Genomic DNA, 19104 nt, shown 5'->3' with positions numbered 1-19104 from the left:
AAGGCTAAATTCACTTACAGACCTCCCTTTGTTTCAACTACCTCTGTAACATAACGTTGTGGGAAAATGCAGCCGTGTTGCTCTTTTGCAAAGCGCTATGTTCTTGTGTAACCGAAGCTTATCAAGTTATTAATACATTTGTGAAGCGCTTTTTTTTTTTGCTTTATAACCTCACACCCAGTGCCACTGCAACAAAGTGTCATTCCTTCTGTAGTTTAGAGTGATCAGCTGTTCCATCTGTTTGCGGGTCCTTAAACACTTTATATCTTTATGCTTTAACCTCTGTGGAATTGTAGATTCCTTTTACAGAAACTAAAAAAAAAAAATAAGAAAAGCAAAACAATCAAGCACTGTATGCCAACCAGAATTGGCAATATTGCCAGCTTGGCAGTATTACTGCTCCCAGTCTCAGGGATTGAATTGAATTACAGGCTGGTGTTGGGTTTATTAGCCAAAGAAAATCTATAATCCATGATGATTTCGAAATGTTGAATGATATCCTCTGAGATTTCTGCCCTGTGACTGGCGTATGAACAGATATCCATGCGTGTTTGATCTCAGCTAAATTGTGCTCCAGATTGTTTTATCCATCTCATCTCGGTTTAGTCATGCAGTTTTAAACTGTTGTGTAAAAGCAGTCTGACTCATTTCATTGATGGCTAGCCTGCTGCTCTTGAGCAATTTTGTAGTCTCGTTCCTTGGTATTCTGCTCAGTGCCATGAGGTTTTTTTTTTTGTCCCATTACACAGATTTGCTTGGTAAGCAGAAGGAAACCATCCTGTCTTGTGTCAGTTTATTGAGAATGAAGTCTTGAAAGCAGCGCATGGTGAAATCTGTACTGCTCATTTCCTAGTGCCCTTTTCCCCCCAAACTCTGGGGGGGGGGGGCTGGCAGGCCACAGATCAAATGACAAGTCAGTTTGATAATTTCACCCAGCAGCAAGCTCAAAAGCGTGCTTCCCTCAAAACAAGTACAGTAAGAAAGCACGACCTGGCTGTAGGCTAGTTTATGTCGATTCTATGGCTGTTTTAGGTGGCATTATTTCTCCAAACACGGGCTGGTGTACATACCCAAATCAACCTCGGTGAGTCGGTTAAGAGCAGCGTGTCATATTGCTCACTCACTGTTTCGTTCCGTTTTTATCATTTGTTTGGGTTCCTTTGTTCTCTGTGTGTTCTGAGAATGTGGTGTGTTATCTGGCAGAGCAACACTGCTGGCTTGCTGGTCAGGGATCTGTGTAGCCGAAGCGTGGCACTTTAATCACAGACAAGGGAAAGATTATTGCGGGTGTGCTAAAGGCCACTCTCTCCTCTCCCTCTCTCTCTTTCAGTTCAGTTCAATTCAATTCAAAATGCTTTATTGGCATGACATATTTTAAAATACACGTTGGCAAAGCGTAATAATAACAAAAATCAGTCAAAACAATAACAAATGACAATCCAAAAAAAAACATTACTAATAACAGTATGACAATATTCTGTGTAAAATTAGAATGAAGAGTCACTGTTGTCTTGTATTTTGCGGCCAAAATCCAAGAAGGATTTGTATTAGCTGTGTTTCGGGCAGGGTTGGGAAGTTTTGGTATTGTAATTGGAATTTTGGAAAGTAGGTTTCTTAAATTAGTTTGTATTTCTCACATTCTGTGAGAAAATGCAGCTCTGTCTCGACCTGCTGTTGGTTGCAGTGTGAGTATAGCCTCTCCTCTTTGGCCAAAAATTTTCTTTCTCTCACTCCCCCCCTTCTTTCTGGACTCGTAAGTTAGATCATGTGAGAAAGAAGTGGGTCGTGGAGTGGGGCTGGCGAACTTAACCAGATCTGTAGTAACCTTTCACCCACTTTGTCCTCAGGCAGGACCAACATGATCTCCTTTCTGTAATTTCTCTGAAAGTGGGTCAGTTTGTCTCTTTTTTTTTTTTTTTTTTGAGGCCACCGCAGATGGTTTGTGAATGCGCTTTGTGATTCAGCTGGAAAGTAGAGCAGAAAGTAACGCGTGTGACAATTGGGAGGGCCGGATTGCACAAGTTCTGACTCAGCTTCCGGCTGCTGCCAAGCTGTGGAGTGAAATGCCCGTTTCGGAAGAAGGCAGCGAAGCCGGCTGTCCCTCTTTAAAGCTGATGGACAGTGCGTTTCGACATCTTGCTGTTTATGAAATGCATGCTTTTGATTATGTAATTATTTCCTTTCCGGCTGAGCTAAGGTGTGTTTGATTCCTAAAGCTGAATATGGTAGCCTATTATTTGTTAAATCAGCCATTTTAACATTATACAACTGGCCACTTTGAAGGAGACATTAAGTGGGCTTGCACTTGGGTCCTTTGCACAGGTAAGGGGTTGTTAGTGCAGCTGCTGCCACATCACTGTAACCGCCTTTTGCATCAAAGCAAATTGCTCCACTTCCTCTCGGACGCCAATGACATCCGTTTACCAGAGAGTTCCACGGAACAGTCAGACTTCCCTTCTGTGGAGGTGCCGGCCCGCGCGCCTCGCTTTAAAACAGCAGAGGAAGGACTTTTCTTTTAACAAAAAGCCAAATTTATTTTAAAAAATTCAACAAACAGAGCCACAGTAAAACACAACCAGCTGCCTGCTCAGTCTGACTGCTTGCTGCGTCTACACACGTGTAGAGCTCTGCTAATTAGACATTCCTCTGCGTGACAAGTCGCGAAATGAAGTTGATCGAATGGATTGATTAGATGTTAATATTGCAAGTGGGAAATGATTATCCTAAATTTATCATATTCGCACAAAATCATTTATAACAGAAGTACAAAAATCCATGTTACTAATTTTAAAGTCGGCTCGGTCTCTTCGGGAAGAAGGGAATGCTCCTTTGAATCTTCAGAGCCAACACATGTATGTGAATGTGGTACTCGGAAGAACATGAAACACAGCTAACGTGTCGAGTTCTTCAGTATTTGCAAAAGAAACTTTTCAACACATCAGCAAAGTGTACGTGCAGCTGAAGGCGAACTGTACGTTGCAGTGAGGTGGGTTGCTAACACCATTTTTTTTAATGAGCCTTATTTTGCAGACGCATTTAAGTCCCCACCCAGCGTACATTTTAACGCAGTGTTTGTTGGTCCAAATAAATGCGTGTGCCGGAGAACTTGTTATGGCACTTTTGTGCTTAAAAGTTCACAGGAAAACAGCTGACCGTCAAATGGGCCTTTCTTCAGCGAGAACTTGTTTACCGCACATCGCCCTGGGCATAACAGAATGTTTCCTCCCAGACGGCCTAATTCAGGATGTGCGAGGGCGACGTTCTCGCAGATTGGTAAAAACGCTGAAGCTTCTCCCTCGGAAGCCCTTCATTTCACTTTGGGGTTTTTTTTTTTTTTTTGATCGTTGGCAGATACTGAAGTGGTGAGGTGTGGGAACTGAACCCCTCTCGTCTCCACGCATCACACCACCAGTTGCTGCTGCTCTACATCTCAGAGCCGATCTGCCGGCGCGGGACTGGTTTGAGGTTCAGCCCTTCTGCAGGGTTTTTTTTTTCTGCTTCGCTCCAGCACTTGCAGAACAGACTTTGCAGAAATTTGCATGAGTTCCCATCAAAGGGGAAGAGAGCCGCCCTGCCTTCTGCCTTTGCCGAGCGAGGCCCCCGATGGTTGATAAAAGTATTGAGCAAGCATGAGTAGTTAGAAGAACAGCTGCAGTCTGCTGTCTGACTCAATGGGAAATACTATGTCAGCTTCAAAACACTGAGGGAGAGCCTTTTTTGCAGAAGCTGGTGCATTCAAAGCTTCAGGACAGTGTGTGAGAAAGGGAATCTCCCTCTCTCTTTTTCTGATGTAACTGTAGTAGTTGTTACTTGTTCCAGTCCACTCATTTGAACAACTTCAGATCAGACATTATTTAAACGCACATTCTCCACAGTCAGTTTTTTGAGGGAAGTCTGTTTCAGGTAAGTTTATCTTTTAGAGTTTGAAACTGGTGTGACTTTTTAGCTTGTGGAATTGGTTTACGTGAGTGAACAAGGAGAAGGTTTGAAGTTAGAGAAGTCATGAGTGTCTGTGGCCTAGCATTGGACTTGTGACTCAGTTTGAAGGTGCCGAACATCAGAGAGATTTCTTCCGTCCCTGTGAAGCTTAAAGCAAACGGGAGACACTCGTGATTCTTGTAAGGAGAAGGGAAAAGGAAAAGGTAGAAACCGGGGACTGAAGGAGGCGTGGCAGCGTGTTTTTTTTTTTTTTTGTTGTACTTTGGATCGGCGGATCAGCAATTAGGCGTGTCATAAACTCCCGGCTTTGATGTTTTTTTTTTTTTCTTCTTCTCCTTTGAAGAAGTACCATGTGTTTGGCTGGGGGCAGAGGGGAGCGATGAGGTGAGCTTTGTTTGGTTCTTGGCGCAGAGGGAAACGGCGTAGGACTGCGAAAAGAGCCGGGTGATGTTTGAAGCCGTGCCCTGCCCATAATGCGGGCCCTGTGACTGCATTCGACTTCACACGCTGGGCCCCACCCCCCTCCTCGCCTCCGCCGCTCCCTCCTGACTACAGAGACGCCGCGCCTCGCGTCTCTGCCGGCTGGAACCGAAGCTCAGAGGAGAGGGCCCACTTGACACTTGAAACGCTTCACATCCATCTATCTCTGCCTCTCTGGCACTGCTTTCCTTCAGCGTTTGGATGGGGGAGACTGAGAGATCTGTGAAAAGGGGTCGGCACAGGGGTGGGAGGCAGGGCTCGTAGGCAGTTTGGAGGGGGGTCGCGTTTCCATTTGATGTAGTGCCGTTACCCCCAGAGAAAGCCAGCGGCTCTTTCTGAACTTGTTCACAAAAAGAGGGGAGAGACTGCGGGACGCTTTGTCCCCAGCTTTGAGTGACAGATTTTAATAAGTGTTACTTTTTCCCTACTTCTTGTGCAACAGTTGTCATTTATTACAGTGACTGCTGACCTCATTGCATAAGAGATGACAGGAAAAAAAAAACGTTAAATTCGGCACTGGAAGTTCAAGAGAGGAAGCATAGCATTTGGACTGAAGAGAGGTCTGTTTTTCAGTGCCTGTGAAAGTAGTGTGGGTTCCTGGTTTGTGGCTCTGGAACCAAGACGTTAAGGTTCATGGGTTCAAAGTCCATACATGTCTGTCTTTTTTTTTTTTTTTTCTTTTTCTTTTTACAAGAACAAAAAGTGCTGTCAGAAGCTCCCTATCACCCGACACAAACATGCACGCATGCACACGCATACACACACACACACACACACACGCACACGCACACGCACACACACACAGAATTCCACATCAGGCCTGTGCAACTCCAATCCAAGGCTGCAGTATCCAGTATAATTTCCATCTAATATGGCAGTGAACTGTTCAGATTTGAGAGGGAAGTGGAGACCAGGATGCCTTAAATCAGGTGGATACGTGACTAGCAGGAACAAACAGCAGCAGACACTGCCAGCAGCTTCGATTAGCTCAGTTTTAGTGCGTCCGAGATGACGCTTGGTGCTTGTGTTTACTGAGTGGGTTTCCTCTAACCTGTCCTCTCTCTGGTCCCCACAGTGCTTCTCGGTTGAATTGGGCCGCACATTTATGGCGTTTGCGAACGTCAGTGGAGAGTTCTGCCAGGCACAGCACCTCGCCTCTGCGGACAAGTGAATCATCAAGGGCCCCCCACAGGACTACGCTACCCAGAAGCCCCCCTGAAAACCAGCAACACTGGGACTGAAGCTGCTCTCTCTCCCCCTCTCCCCTTCCCTGGGATATCGCGTAGTCCTCGGCCAGAACGTCCCCCTGTCCCAGTGCAGGCACATTGACAGCAAAACCAACCGCCCCGACTCCCTCCGGCTGTCTCTCTCATCAGCCAATTGGAACTCCTCTCCTGAATGGGGTAATCAGCTGCAATAGTCTGATTGGATGACTGAAGGATAGTTCCCCTGTTTTCATTTGTGTTTCATCCCCGGATCATCCTGGACCAGACTCCCACCCCACCCACCCTCACAATATTGTCTTTTTTTTATTGTCTCCCCTCCCCCTCCCCCCCCAGTCACGAACCTGTTGCCTCACCTTGTCCCTTGTTTTTTTTTTTTTTTTAAATATATATATTTTTTTAACAAAAATTGTTCTAGACGTCCTTGCTGACATCTGAGCCAAAGTCTTTTTATTTTTTTTTAAAGAAATAAGTTTATTTTATTAATTTTTTTAAAGACCTCTCGCCAAAATGAACCGCCCTGCCGCTGTGGAGATTGTCTATGAGTGCATGAGGTTTCTCATCACGCACAACCCCACCAATGCGACCCTCAACAAGTTCACCGAGGTAAGATCCCCTCTCTCAACTCTTTGGCATGGGCTTACTCAAACATCTCTTACCAAGGGTGATTTACCCGCCGGATACTGAGAGACACATGCTGTGTAATCACAGGAGAGTCCCCTAAACCTGCAAAGCAAAACTGACATTGGCATGCAGTTGAAATGCTTTAAAAAAAAAAAAAAAAAAAAACTAAAATAAGGCAACAGAGCTGTCTCTATTTACAATACAAATCCCCAAGTATATCCGATATAATTCATAATAGCAGCTGCCCACTACATGAGTTCTATACGCATTAAAGGCTGGCATATTACAACAGCTTGTTGCAATCTAAGCGTAAGAACCAGATCAGCTCCTTTCCAGTTTGTGGGAATTGCTAAAGAAATATGCCGAGCATGGGCCAATGGCAAGGGATCGTGCTCAGTTACAGTGAATGTATCCTTTGAATGCTGCATGAGCACGGTGTAGGAAGCTAGCGTTTCTCAATGAAGTCTTGCACCCCACTGCATGTCCCGGACTGTAAAATGGCTCCTATAAACCGGAGACTTCTCCTTCTGAAGCTGTACATGCAGGAAAGTGGAGTGGATGGGATAAAGTGCAGGGTTTTATCACAACACCACAGCAGGGCTTGTAACGCAAAGGGTGCCAGTTAGATTTCTCCAATGGAGCACAGCTTTGGTACCCTTAAACAAGGTACTTAATCTGAATAACTTGAGTGAAGCCCCCACTTCTGTGCCCATTAATATAAGCGGAAGATATGTAAGCTATGCAGGTCCTTCTGGATATAAGCATCTGTTAAGCAAATCCACTAATGCAAAGCGTTAACCCTCTGAGAAGCATGTAGAACAAAAGTAATGTTCCCTTGATTCTGAAGGTTCAGCATCACCATTCCTTGTGAAGAGTTGTCATAAGTCAAAAAGGAGTGGCTTATTTGTCAATGGTGAAGATTAATTCATTCGTGAATTGTCATTCATTCATATAGACAATGTAACAGTTCCTCATTAGGCAGTTTTAGGGTTAAAAATGGAAATACCTCTACCGCATTTTCCATGATGAAATATTTAAACACTCAATCAGTGTAGGTGGTCCTGGCCGTTGCATTTGACTCTGATTTGAATGGGAGTATTATGTGGATGTTCTCTACAATCTTCGTTTGTGACGCCCCACTCTGTCTGCCCGTCTCTCAGGAGCTGAAGAAGTTCGAGGTGCACACGCTGGTGCGGGTGTGTGACGCCACCTACGACAAGGCACCCGTGGAGAAGGAAGGAATCCAAGTCCTGGTGAGACCCCTCATATCTGTCCCTCTCCCTCTCTCCCCCTCTCCCCCTCTTCCCCTCTTCCCCTCTTCCCCTCTCCCCCTTTCCCCCTCTCCCCCTCTCCCTCTCTCCTTCTCTCTCCTCTCTCTCTCTCCTTCTCTCTCTCTCTCTCCCTCTCCCTCTCCCTCTCTCCCCCTCTTCCCCTCTTCCCCTCTCCCCCTTTCCCCCTCTCCCCCTCTCCCTCTCTCCTTCTCTCTCCTCTCTCTCTCTCTCCTTCTCTCTCTCTCTCTCTCTCTCCCTCTCTCTCTCTCTCTCTCTCTCTTTCTATCTCTCTATCTCTCTTTCTCGTCACGGCAGTGCAATATAGTGGTAAGGAGCAGGGCTCGTGATCAGGAGGTTGCTGGTTCTGTTCCCTGCCGGGCCACTGCAGCTGTACTCTTGGGCAAGGTACTTAACCCAGAATTGCCTTTGTAAATATCCAGCTGTGAATGCTAAATATCAAAAATGTAATGAGATCATTTGCAGAGTATTCGCCCACCAGTTCCACTGTGGGGAAGTGAGCCTCAGTAGGGCAGCAGTGGATCTTTTTTTGAATTACTGGAGTTGTTTCAAAACACACGCCTCTTTACCATCCGAAGCTCAAAAGGATTGCATATCTTATGTGTTGGCTAGTTCCCTGTGGAACTGGCTTGTTCTGCAAAGTCACTTCAGAACCCCCTTTTTTACATAGAACTGCAGTCAGAATAATGGAAACTGATAGCTCTTCAGTGATTGGCCTGAAAGGAGTGATCGGATGTACAGTACTTCCTCTGGTGGTGGGGAAAGTGCTGACTGTTAGTCTGTATCTCCGTCATGCTTACTTATTTCCCCTGGTCAGCGGCCGCTGATACACCGCTGCCCGTCGGAGCGTGGGTGCTGTAGCTTCTGGTGCTGTCTCTGTTATCTGCACCAATGACTGACGGGGCGTCTACGCACACCTCAGTTTCATTTCACTGACTCGGAAACCCTCACAGTTGGGTAAGAGACGCTTACGGAAAAGAAACTCGCTAGCTTACGAAGTTCGAGACGTTGCGCTTTGCGGCTAGGTTTTTAGCATGAGCCTATTACAGGAAGTTACATGTATTACCCTCTGTTTTCATCTTCTTAGTTACCTGTTTTGTACAGTTGGGTTATTTGGAGGCGTGACGCCAGCGTGTGGCCCCCTGTGTGCATGGAGTCCATGCTAACGCTAACCCGGCGCAGTGTCACATGGGGTGTGTGGAGCGGCGTACTGTACTGCGCCGTCCTCAGCTGGCTCCTCCACTCAGAGCCGGGGGAAGAGAATCCGGCCCAGATAAATAAAACAACGCGACGTCTCTACAGCACGCAAGCTATTCTCGCAGCTGTCCGCCCCCCCCCCCCGTCCCCCTCCCGGAGGATACTCGCAGCAGGGTTCCCTGTCCCACTAAAACGGGCATGCCAGAGGAGGGAATTTAGGGAATGACACCCCGCCCCCCCGCCCCTCGCCACACACCTCTGCATTTAGAAACTTTTTCCAGTCGACCCTGCCATGCACGCACACACACATGCACGCACACACACACGCGCGCGCGCACACACACACCTACACTCCGTCGCACCGTTCACCCCACCCAGCCTTCCCACAGAGCCGCAGTAATCTGCAGCCAGCCAGACTCTCTCCCCCCCCCACCGACCCTGCCGGCTATTTCTGCGCGCCCAGTGTTATATTTAACACACAGTCACCTGGACTCACCCGGCCTGAGAGAGGGATCCACCCCATGCGAAAGGGCAGGGGGTGGCATTTGCAATAGCATTGTGCCTTTCCTCATGGTACGTGTGACAGACAGCATGATGCACGGCACCGTCTGCGGTCCATACAGGGTTGTTTCCTTCACAGGGAAACACCCAAGGACTCGGTATCGACCACTTTAGCCACAGCCGCTGCCTTGCAGTGTCCTACATGACCTATATAGAGTATCAGATAGTGTGTAGGCTGATTGTGCGTCTGGCTCGTAAAGGTGTCGTGAGGCGGGAAGATGTCGCGAACTAGAACACCTGGCCTGGTCCAGTTTGGTGAAACGGTCGTTATGGCAGCAGCCTGGCAGCTTGCACAGCAGGGTAGCGTTACTGATGCTGAGCTTTGAGAGGGAGCTAAGTGGCTGTGAGAGAGATAAACGGTGATTTTTCCTGCTGTGTGAGTGTGGCTCCGGGGGGGCAAAATGAGGTGACTTCATGTCGGCATCCTCGAAACAAACCTAAAACTCCAGCAGCCTTGTGTTTAGAAGGCACGCTCAAAAAGGAAGTATGGAGAGTATACAGCTCACAGAAACCATTCTTAAACAGCGGCTCTGTTTTCTGTGTTTACGGTAGCAACAGTGAGAGGGGCGCTCGGTGACCTGCCCAGATTTACGCTCGCCGGCGTCGCAGAGACCCTCAACAAGGTCACAGTGTGTGCCGTACCCAGTGTAGTGGCAGAAGAGCCGCGTCCTGCCTCAGCGTGTGGCTTTTTTCCTTTGGGTGACGGAGGATGAGTTCAAGGGTGGCCTATATTCCTCGAATTCTCACCCTGTGCTGAGGATCATTGTAAGAGTGCTAAGGAGCGCTAGTCAAGAAAAGACACCTAAGGAAGCATGCTAGGCTTTTCACAGCCGTACCACCATGGGGAATATAGAGCGGAAACGAGTAAACGAAGGAAGAGCATTCGTAATGTAGCACACGCAGTGGGAGTGTTCATATAGCAATTACATTACATTACGTTACAAATGACCTGTAATGTCATGGTACAATGATTTAGCAGATGCTCTTATCCAGAGCAACTCACTTAGTTTTATATATTATCCCTTTATACAGCTGGATATTTACTGAGGCGATTCTGGGTTAAGTACCTTGATCAAGGGTACGACGGCAATGCCCCGGGGGGGTCAAACCAGCAACCTTCCGGTTACGGGTCCTCCTCATTACCACTACTCTACACTGCCGCAATGCTCATATAGCATTGCTGAAACACTATAAAGTGGTGAAACGGCTTGGTTATTAGCCGTTTGCATGCTGGTCTGAGAGACGCGGCTCGATTCGCTACAGGCTGTGTTGTTATCCTCTAATCTGCGCCTCCTGTGTGTGCTGCCTTGCTGTCTGCGATCGGACCGTCTACCTGCTGCGTGCCTTCATCCTCCACACGGCCCGGGCAGACGGCAGGTATTTAGACAGCTGTTAAAGTGATAAGCCTTAATCTCCCTGCATCAGACTCCTGGTATGGATATGGTATGCAGGGGGTCTGGGGATTAGGGAAAGCGAGCAACATTTTAAGGACGATAAAAAAAAAAAAAGAGGAGTGGAAAAAAAAAAGATAAGACCTTTTTTCTGTTTTCCTGGAACAGTTGGCGACAGCCCAGAAAGGATTAATTCTAAATTAGAATTGGAGGCTGGGGGCAGACAAAGCAATGACTTCACTGACCAGGAGCATACAGCAAAGCAGCCGCCTGGAGATCGGCTGTGTCCCAAATCGCTTTTTTTTTTTTTTTTGCTCGCTTGGCCTAAGCGCTTCCCCCTGAAAGTGGCACAGAGTCACGTGGTCGACAGCGTCCCAAACGGAGGAGAGAGGAGCATTCGCTTGCTCTCAGCGACTCCCTTCAGCGTAGTGAACGTACACGTACGCTTTACCACGGTCGGATATGCCAGGGTTCCTTTCATGCGATAGTCCAGGGTGCGTGTTTGCGCAAGATTTGTGAATTGTTTTGGTGCGTTCCATTCAGCCGCAGTGACACCAAAACCTCCCAGTTTTTAGCCAAGGTGACCACAGGTGGAGTTAAGTTTTTTTTGGATGAAAGACCTTTCCTTACACACAGTGACAAAACAGTGGTTACATTGGGTCTGTGCGTTTTATTTAGAAGTGTAAAGAACGTGCGACAGACAGCATTGTGGCTGGATTTCAAGGCTCAAAATAATCTGAATCACCATGTTTATCTGGTTATTAATAGGCATTAGCGAAGAGTTAGAAAAACAAAAGTTAGACCAGTTATTAGTCTTTTGTTACAAAGCTGCCCCTGCCATGCTGCAGTGTATAGCTAACCCATGTCACCTTTCAGTATAGACGGTGCTAAAACTGGAAGATTACAGGGAGTCACTTGCATTAAAGTGATGCTTCACTCCTTCAGTTACTTACACAGTTACTTCCTGCAGATTCATTTAACATCGTCTCTGTGCTGTCCTTCAATTTCCAAATAGTACCGGCCATTAAAGGGAAAGGTCAGAATTTTTGTGTAGTCTGAGGAATTATGATTTCAATGTGATTTCCAGAGACCATTGTTTTTTTTAATGTATTTTTTGTGGTCACTCTCGTACAGTTACAAGCCAAGATGCTGGGGTGAACACAATGACCAAATACCACCCTTCCAATCCACCCACAAGTGTATACTTGCATGTGTCGTGTGTACAGACTCATAACTTTCCACACCCCTGGCTTATTGGACTGGGATGTGACTGGCCTCTGTAGGAGATGTCATTACTCCCCCTGGTGTTGAAGTACAAATATTAATTCAAATGGATTTTGGACCTAGTTAATTGCTTAACCTGTCTGAGAGTTGTTGAGGATTTGACTGCGCCGTTTGTTTAATTCAGAAACCCAGATTCATACCAACTTGTCTGCAGTTAAAGTTGTTCAAGGCAAACGGGCCATGTGTCATTTTTCCCTCCCTGACCCAGAGAGCACAGGGCAAATGAGTTAAAGAAATCCAAGGTTCACTTTAATTCTCTGTGCATAATGGTGGCTGCTATGCCAGTTTAACGTGTGTGTGTGTGTGTGTGTGTGTGTGTGGTAGGAGAGATGGAAGCAATACTGAATGATAGACAGCAGTAACCACTGATTGGAAGCACAGCCTGACCCTCTCAGTGAATCACTCAGCTGCTCTGAGACAGGGCTGTCTGTTAGCTCTTACATGGGTGGCAGTGTAGCATAGCCATAAGGTGCAGGGCTTGTGACCAAAAGGTTGCCGGTTTCATTCCCCGCTGGGGGCGCTGCTGCTGTATCCTTGGGCAAGATACTTAACCCACAACTGCCTCAGTAAATGCCCAGCTGTATAAATGGATGACATGTAAAAATTGTAACATATGCAAGTCACTCTGGATAAGAGCGTCTGCTAAATGGCAATCTTGTAATGTAATGTAACCCGCAGCCACGCGTAGACTTTCGGCGCTGCAACTGGGGTGATGTAGAATTGAACAGTCACTTCAAATACGAGACGTCGGGGTTCATAGGCCACAGACCGGCGCACCTGCGGCAATAGGTGCGCCGGTCAGTGTACATGCCCCAGTGTACATGCCCAGTGTACATGCCCTAGACTCAGCACAGCTGGAGTTAAGGATGGTGGTATTCCCCCAGAGTGAACCGGAGCCTATCCGCCCATTCCGCTACCCCCCCTCATGCACATGTAGTATTAGTCATCATGCAGACTCTATGCGGTGTTCATGGACATATGGCCCCGCCTCCCCCATCCCCTTCTCTCTCCTCCCTCTGCTGCTTCCTTCCTGTCACTCCCTCTGTCTGCCCCACCTTCTTCCTTCCTTTCTCTCTCTCTCTCTCTCTCTCTCTCTCTCTCTCTCTCTCTCTCTCTCTCTCTCTCTCTCTCTGTCTTCTGCGGGAGGTCAGTGCTGGAGCCTGGGAGGGGGGCCAAACCTTGGTGGCTGGGTGCCCAGGAGGGGCCTGTGAGAAAAGGCACGTGGATGCTGTACCAGGAAGCAGGAGTCTGCCCTTCTGCGCTCTTCCCCAGCCTGCCTCACAGTGACACTGCCCTGCTCTGGGACATGTGCATTCCTGGTCCTGCTTTTAAACCCCGGCCATTCAACACTTTGGTACCTGGGTGGGAGACACTTACCAGACACGCCTCACTCTCGTGGGGAGCAGAGATGGAGGCTGTCCGGGCAAAGCCCTGCCTCGTGGGGCAGTACTGATGGGTGATTTCCAAGAAGGAGTGGGAGGACACACTCACCTAGAACAGAGCTGTACAGCCTGTTTGGAACACAGCTGTTTGGAGATGACTGCCTCAGAACCTGCACATTCATCTGAAACATTCAGGCAGCTAACGCTTCCAGTTTTACCTGAGCCCGCCCTTAAAATCCAGGGGAAAAAGGACTGAGAACATTCAGACTTTCTCTGGACTCTTTCATAACTGTTGTTGCAAAAATTCAACAAAGTGCACCGAACATTAGAAGCAGAGGGCCACAAATCTCAACACTGCTCAGCAACTGCAGAACAACACTCAGACGTATGGTGACACCAAACAATTGTCTAAACTAATAAGACTGAGTTAACCTTTTTTTTCCCCTCCTTTTCCTCTGTCTGTAGGACTGGCCCTTTGATGATGGCGCCCCGCCCCCGACACAGATCGTCGATGATTGGCTGAACTTGCTGAAGACGAAGTTTCGGGAGGAGCCAGGATGCTGCATCGCGGTACACTGTGTTGCGGGATTGGGCCGGTGAGTGTGCAGACAGACCACCCCTCTCTGGCTACTGCAGGGGGGGGCCTCGGGGGCCCTATTTTCAGGAAAAGCCCTTTTAATCTGAGGGCCTTGAACTGGCCCAAGAGCGCTCAAGATGCCTTAATGGCTGTCCTTGTGGAAGGCACTGCTCATACCATGCTCTTTGAGCTTTATTGTGGTGGATTGATTGCAGACATCGATTGTCCTGGACCTGGAGAATCCAGGACCTCACCGGTTTCACTTCACTGCACTGTCCTAAATGTGTCACAGTGAATGGATTTTTTTTTTCTCTGTAATTTTCTGCTTGTGATGTAGACCTACACCTTTGTGGTCACCAAAGTTCTGAAACTCCAGTCTATCTGTATACATTTGTTTGTGTCTCACATTCCCCACTGGAACAGCAGTAAAAAAAAAAAAAAACTAGCATGCAAACACAAACACGTGCACGCCTACACACACACACACAAACACACAAACACACAAACACACAAACACACACACACACAGACGAGAGTGGTTTCACGCCTCTTCGACCACAAGAGAGTGGGAAAGAGCCTTGCGGTCTGCTCTTGGTATCGCCACAGGCACTGCCAAAGCCACCTAATCAGCAGGGTCCTCCAGAAAGACAAAATGATGGTGTGGGAGGAGAGTTTTCACCCTTGCAGTTTGTTCCTTTGCAGGAACACACTCGTCACAAGGGCTCCGATTCAACCCGCTGCCACATTTCTCTCTAAGTGGCCGAGGTTTCTCCAATTAAAAAAAAAAAAAAAAAGAAATTCCTGGAACATTCCTTCCACATCCACATTCAGGAGAAAACACAGCTAAGAAAAGTGCATCGCAGCTGTGTATCTTGACGTCGTACGATCACTTTCTCCCATGCGGCAAAAGGAAATCCTGCAACCATTAAGCATGTCTCAGTAGACTGGTGTCGGGCCCGGAGGTCGGTGCGTTTAGCCGAAAAAAAACGGTGATTCTGTCCTAGGGATTCTGAATTAACCTATCCAGGTTATTCCAAAGTTTTTTTTCAAACACAGATTCCGTGAGATGTCATGAGCTTTCAATGCGTACATGCCGCTTGGGGGACATGAACGTTAACGCCACAATTTAGTGAGCGTCACTGCCAGGCAGCTGACAGGCTAGCAGTGTGGAAGTCATCAATGAAGCATAGCACATCAAAGGCTTTTTTTTTTTTTTTTTTTTTTTTTTTTTTTTGGTCCCCCTGGACAGTGAAATTTTGCTCGTCACGATTCGGACCGTGGGCTTGGAATTTGGAAGTGCGGATAGAATAGAATGGAATAGAATAGAATGGAATAGAATAGAATGGAATAGAATAGAATGGAATAGAATGATCTTTATCGTCATTATACTCAGGTACAATGAAATTTCGCATGGTTTCTCCTGATGTGGTTAACATAAAACAAATAAATAAATAAATAAATAAATAAAAGCAGTGCCAGAAAGACAACAGTAATAGCAGGGATAATGTTTAAAAAAAATCCAGGCTTTTGTTACTGCACAGACCCATTATGTGTGCTTTATTCATGTGTGTGCCCTCAGCAGCCAGAGAATGGCAAATGCCGCTGATGTTTATGCTAATACATCAGCAGGGGTGGAATGACATTTTAGCGTTTGTTTTTGAGGGAGGGACACGCCGCTCGCTGAAAATTTAAGCTCTGCTTTCCTTTCATTATTTAGAGGGGTCTTTTTTATCACAGCTGTCTGTATGAAGGAAAGTTGTGTCACAAGCCCCCCCCCTCTCTCTCACACACCATGAATCTGGTGCATCTGTCAGTGTTTATGGGTTAGTTAATATTTTATTACCCTGTTTCGGTTCTGTTCTTGTGGCCACGGGGAGTTTATTTTTATCATACTTAAAAAAAAAAAAAAGTGCTGTCATTGAAAATGCTTTGTGATGCATGATGAGGCACAGAAGCTGGGTGTGATTGGCTTGCATGGCGTGGGATATTTGAGTGGCCTGCTGTGAATGCACATCGCTGTCCCCTATGGAGTGGCTCGTAAGATACTGTCACTGCCGATGCTGCTCGAAGCAGGAGTATTCAGGGAAAAGTGACTTGCATTTCAGCCCCTTGCCATTATGCTGCTTGTCAAATCTTTCTTGTAGATAAGGTGGCATCATTGAGTTTTTATGTATGTTTTCATGTATTTTACCCACTTATTTCTCACTGTTCTCCGGATCCTTTTCTCCAAACCACCTGGCCTATGTTTGGCGACGGTACACCTGCACCGAAGTGCTTGCATAGTAACGGCCTGTCCCCTCTCTTTCAGAGCACCGGTTCTGGTGGCCTTAGCCTTAATCGAATGCGGGATGAAGTACGAGGATGCCGTGCAGTTTATACGACAGTAAGTTCCTGGCTTCCCCGGTTCCCTGCAGAGAACGCTGTCTGGCCAAACTCTGGAAGAAGACTAGATTTATTCCAGTGAAACTGCGGAGCATAGGGAGAAGAGCAGACAGGTTTTACATAGGTTTTTTGATTTTTGTTATACATTGGTGAAAAATGGCCTTGGGAACAACAGCGAAAGGGTCTCTTTTGCACACTGTTGGCTTAAGCACATGAAATGGGGACTAATCTGTCAAATGTAAGCTTGAAGTCTGTAACAATTTAAAAATCAGTACTTTTTTGTAAGATGGTTGGTTTTTATGAGCTGCCTACCTATTCAATCAAAAGGGGCATGTTCTCCAAACCCTTTCCACATTGTTCTGCTTGCTTACGTACAGAGCAGAGTCATTTCCCTTTTTAATTCTGGTTACAAGTGCCCTGACTTTTTTTTTTTTCTTCCCCTGCGGGTTTCCTGTAATAGTACACACTTGAGGGTGTGTTCAGCATTCCCCTGTTTTGGGTGTGAAGAGACCGAGGCCTCTGTGTGCCCCTGGCACGCGCTGTCAGTGAGAATGTGGGTCACATACGCCCCATGCTCATTGTCAGAGCACTGAAACAGAGTCCAGTTCCTGCTGCTTCATCAGCCCTGCCTTCAGATCAATGACGCAGAAGTCTTACATTGCACAAGTGATCTTTATTTATGAATACACACATATATATGTATATGTAATTTTTTTTTTTTTCCTTTCCCAGAAAGAGACGTGGAGCCTTCAACTCCAAACAGCTACTTTACCTCGAAAAATACAGACCCAAGATGCGTCTCCGATTCAAAGACGCCAACGGTCATAACTGCTGCATTCAGTAGGGTTTGGGTCGTAAACTTGGGAGGGGGGACACAAAAAAAATGCAATGAATAACGATTATTGTAATTGTAATAATGAGCCACGGCAGTTGATCATGGAGAGTGAGGGCAAGTCATTGTGGATTCACCAGCTGAGATGTGGTCAAAGCACATAAAAATGGCCCGCCTCCAGGTTACCTGTGTCCAATCACGAGTGAGCATTTTAACAGAAATCCCACTTTACAGTGTCCAATCATGGGATAGATTTTATTTTTTTTTTTAATGGATAAAAGTTGAACAATAGTGAAAACATCTATAAATGTGTTATAGCCTCATTGTTTGTAGTGAACTTTTTTTAATTACATAAGGCCCAGTGTCTTCTGGGTAATGGATTGTAAACCTGTTTATCATCCCTGAAAAAAAAAAAAAAAAACAGAAAATATTCATATTTGAAGAGAGCTAGTGTGCATTGGGTTGGGAGCATTGTGTGCTAGGGAATTTTTGCACAAAACAAAACCTGAAAGGTTCCACTTAATGCAGTATTTTTTTTGTTGTTTCCTTTCACATTTTTTTGGTAACTCACTTTAAAAGTAATGACTGGTTGGGTGTTTGACAGATATTTACCGTACCTAGTATCTCTGTCCAGGGATTGAGGGGGGTAAGCTCTCTGGCCCTGTTCTCGTCTTTGGCATTCGGATTCTCTTGGGAGTGCAATATTGAGTCGGCATTTGGAAGCCCCTCCCCTGTGACCGCCCTACACTCTTTTTGTTTCCCACAGGAAGTCACTGTAAAAGTGTTTAAGGTACTTGCTAATCACAGCCACCCCTCACTTCCTGCTGGGTTCACCATCGGGGTTTACGATAGGACTTGTTTGTGGCCGTGCTGTCTTTTATTATTATTATTATTTTTATTTTTTAAATACCCTGTAACTGAAGTATCAAGCCCTTTTTGGTCCTACTGGGTGGGAGAAAGGGGCGGTTTCTCACACACACACACTCACACACACACACGCACGCACACACATGCAGACACACACACACACACACACACACACACACACACACACAAAAATGAATATGTAAATGGTTGGATCTATTTTTTATTTTTCCCCTTTGAAAGACATCTCTCCTTCCTATTGCTTTAAAAATGAAATAAACTTTCTGCTTTTAAAAATTTCCTTGGATTTTAAGAAGTGTTTCTTTTGTATGGCTGTATTCTGTTTTCCTTAACCGTGGAATACATTAATTCATTAAGCTCTCGTTACTGTGTTTGTTTACTTTTGATTTTCCCTAGCAGAGTGTAGTGACTCATGTCTGCAAACTGAAATGCGCATTGATTTAAATTTCAACTGCGGGCGCTTTTTAAATATGACGCATCGAGATTAATTCAGTTCTAATGAACCCAAGTGATCTTCGCCACGCGCTGTCGAAATAATGATGCAACATTAGCTAATGATTTTCATCTGTGTTATGCTGGGGACTGTGTCGGTACCACAACCAAGGACAGTTTAGTGAACTGCACATCCAGGCAGCAGCAGCATGGCATGTACCGAATACGAGCCTTACTTATATGTTCTGCACAACTCTTTAAGTCACTTTAAGAATTACAATCGCAACGTGCATTTCACACTGAAGTCATACCGTATCCCGGGGTAGGCCACGGTCTACCCAATCGTCTCGCTGTTTTTTGTTGCAGTCTTGCTAACTTTGGGTGTCTTTTGCGCACATCAGAGAATTAGCATTTTGCATATCAGAATTTCCTGCGCTTCGTGTTTTTTTACAGTGCGCTGATATGGTTATCACCTATTAACTCCGTTTATTCACTCACTTGATTGGAATAAAGAATAAGGTTAACATCAGCAATGGGTTTCTTGAGAAACGTGTAACACACTGTCGAACGGGAGACGGCCATACCGTTTTTGTGTTAAGCTTTGCTGATGCCATTATCTAAGTCTG

The 19104-nt window shown here is 46.2% G+C and overlaps 1 protein-coding gene across 1 annotated transcript in view; it reads left to right on the top strand.

The window, feature by feature from the left end:
• ptp4a2b (protein tyrosine phosphatase 4A2b) overlaps positions 1 to 18056 on the top strand; it is a 30101-nt gene extending 12045 nt beyond the window's left edge. Inside the window, exons 2-7 of the mRNA XM_036555106.1 lie at positions 5495 to 5822; positions 6140 to 6248; positions 7427 to 7519; positions 13836 to 13966; positions 16256 to 16330; positions 17062 to 18056. Of these exons, the coding sequence (XP_036410999.1) occupies positions 5818 to 5822; positions 6140 to 6248; positions 7427 to 7519; positions 13836 to 13966; positions 16256 to 16330; positions 17062 to 17173 (525 nt within the window). The 5' untranslated portion in view covers positions 5495 to 5817 and the 3' untranslated portion in view covers positions 17174 to 18056. The remainder of the gene's footprint in view (positions 1 to 5494; positions 5823 to 6139; positions 6249 to 7426; positions 7520 to 13835; positions 13967 to 16255; positions 16331 to 17061) is intronic.
• Positions 18057 to 19104: the final 1048 nt, after the last annotated feature.

This window comes from Megalops cyprinoides, chromosome 21, assembly GCF_013368585.1.
Source record: "Megalops cyprinoides isolate fMegCyp1 chromosome 21, fMegCyp1.pri, whole genome shotgun sequence".
In the NCBI taxonomy this organism is placed as follows: Eukaryota; Metazoa; Chordata; class Actinopteri; order Elopiformes; family Megalopidae; genus Megalops; species Megalops cyprinoides.
This window is presented reverse-complemented; position numbering and strand designations above follow the sequence as displayed.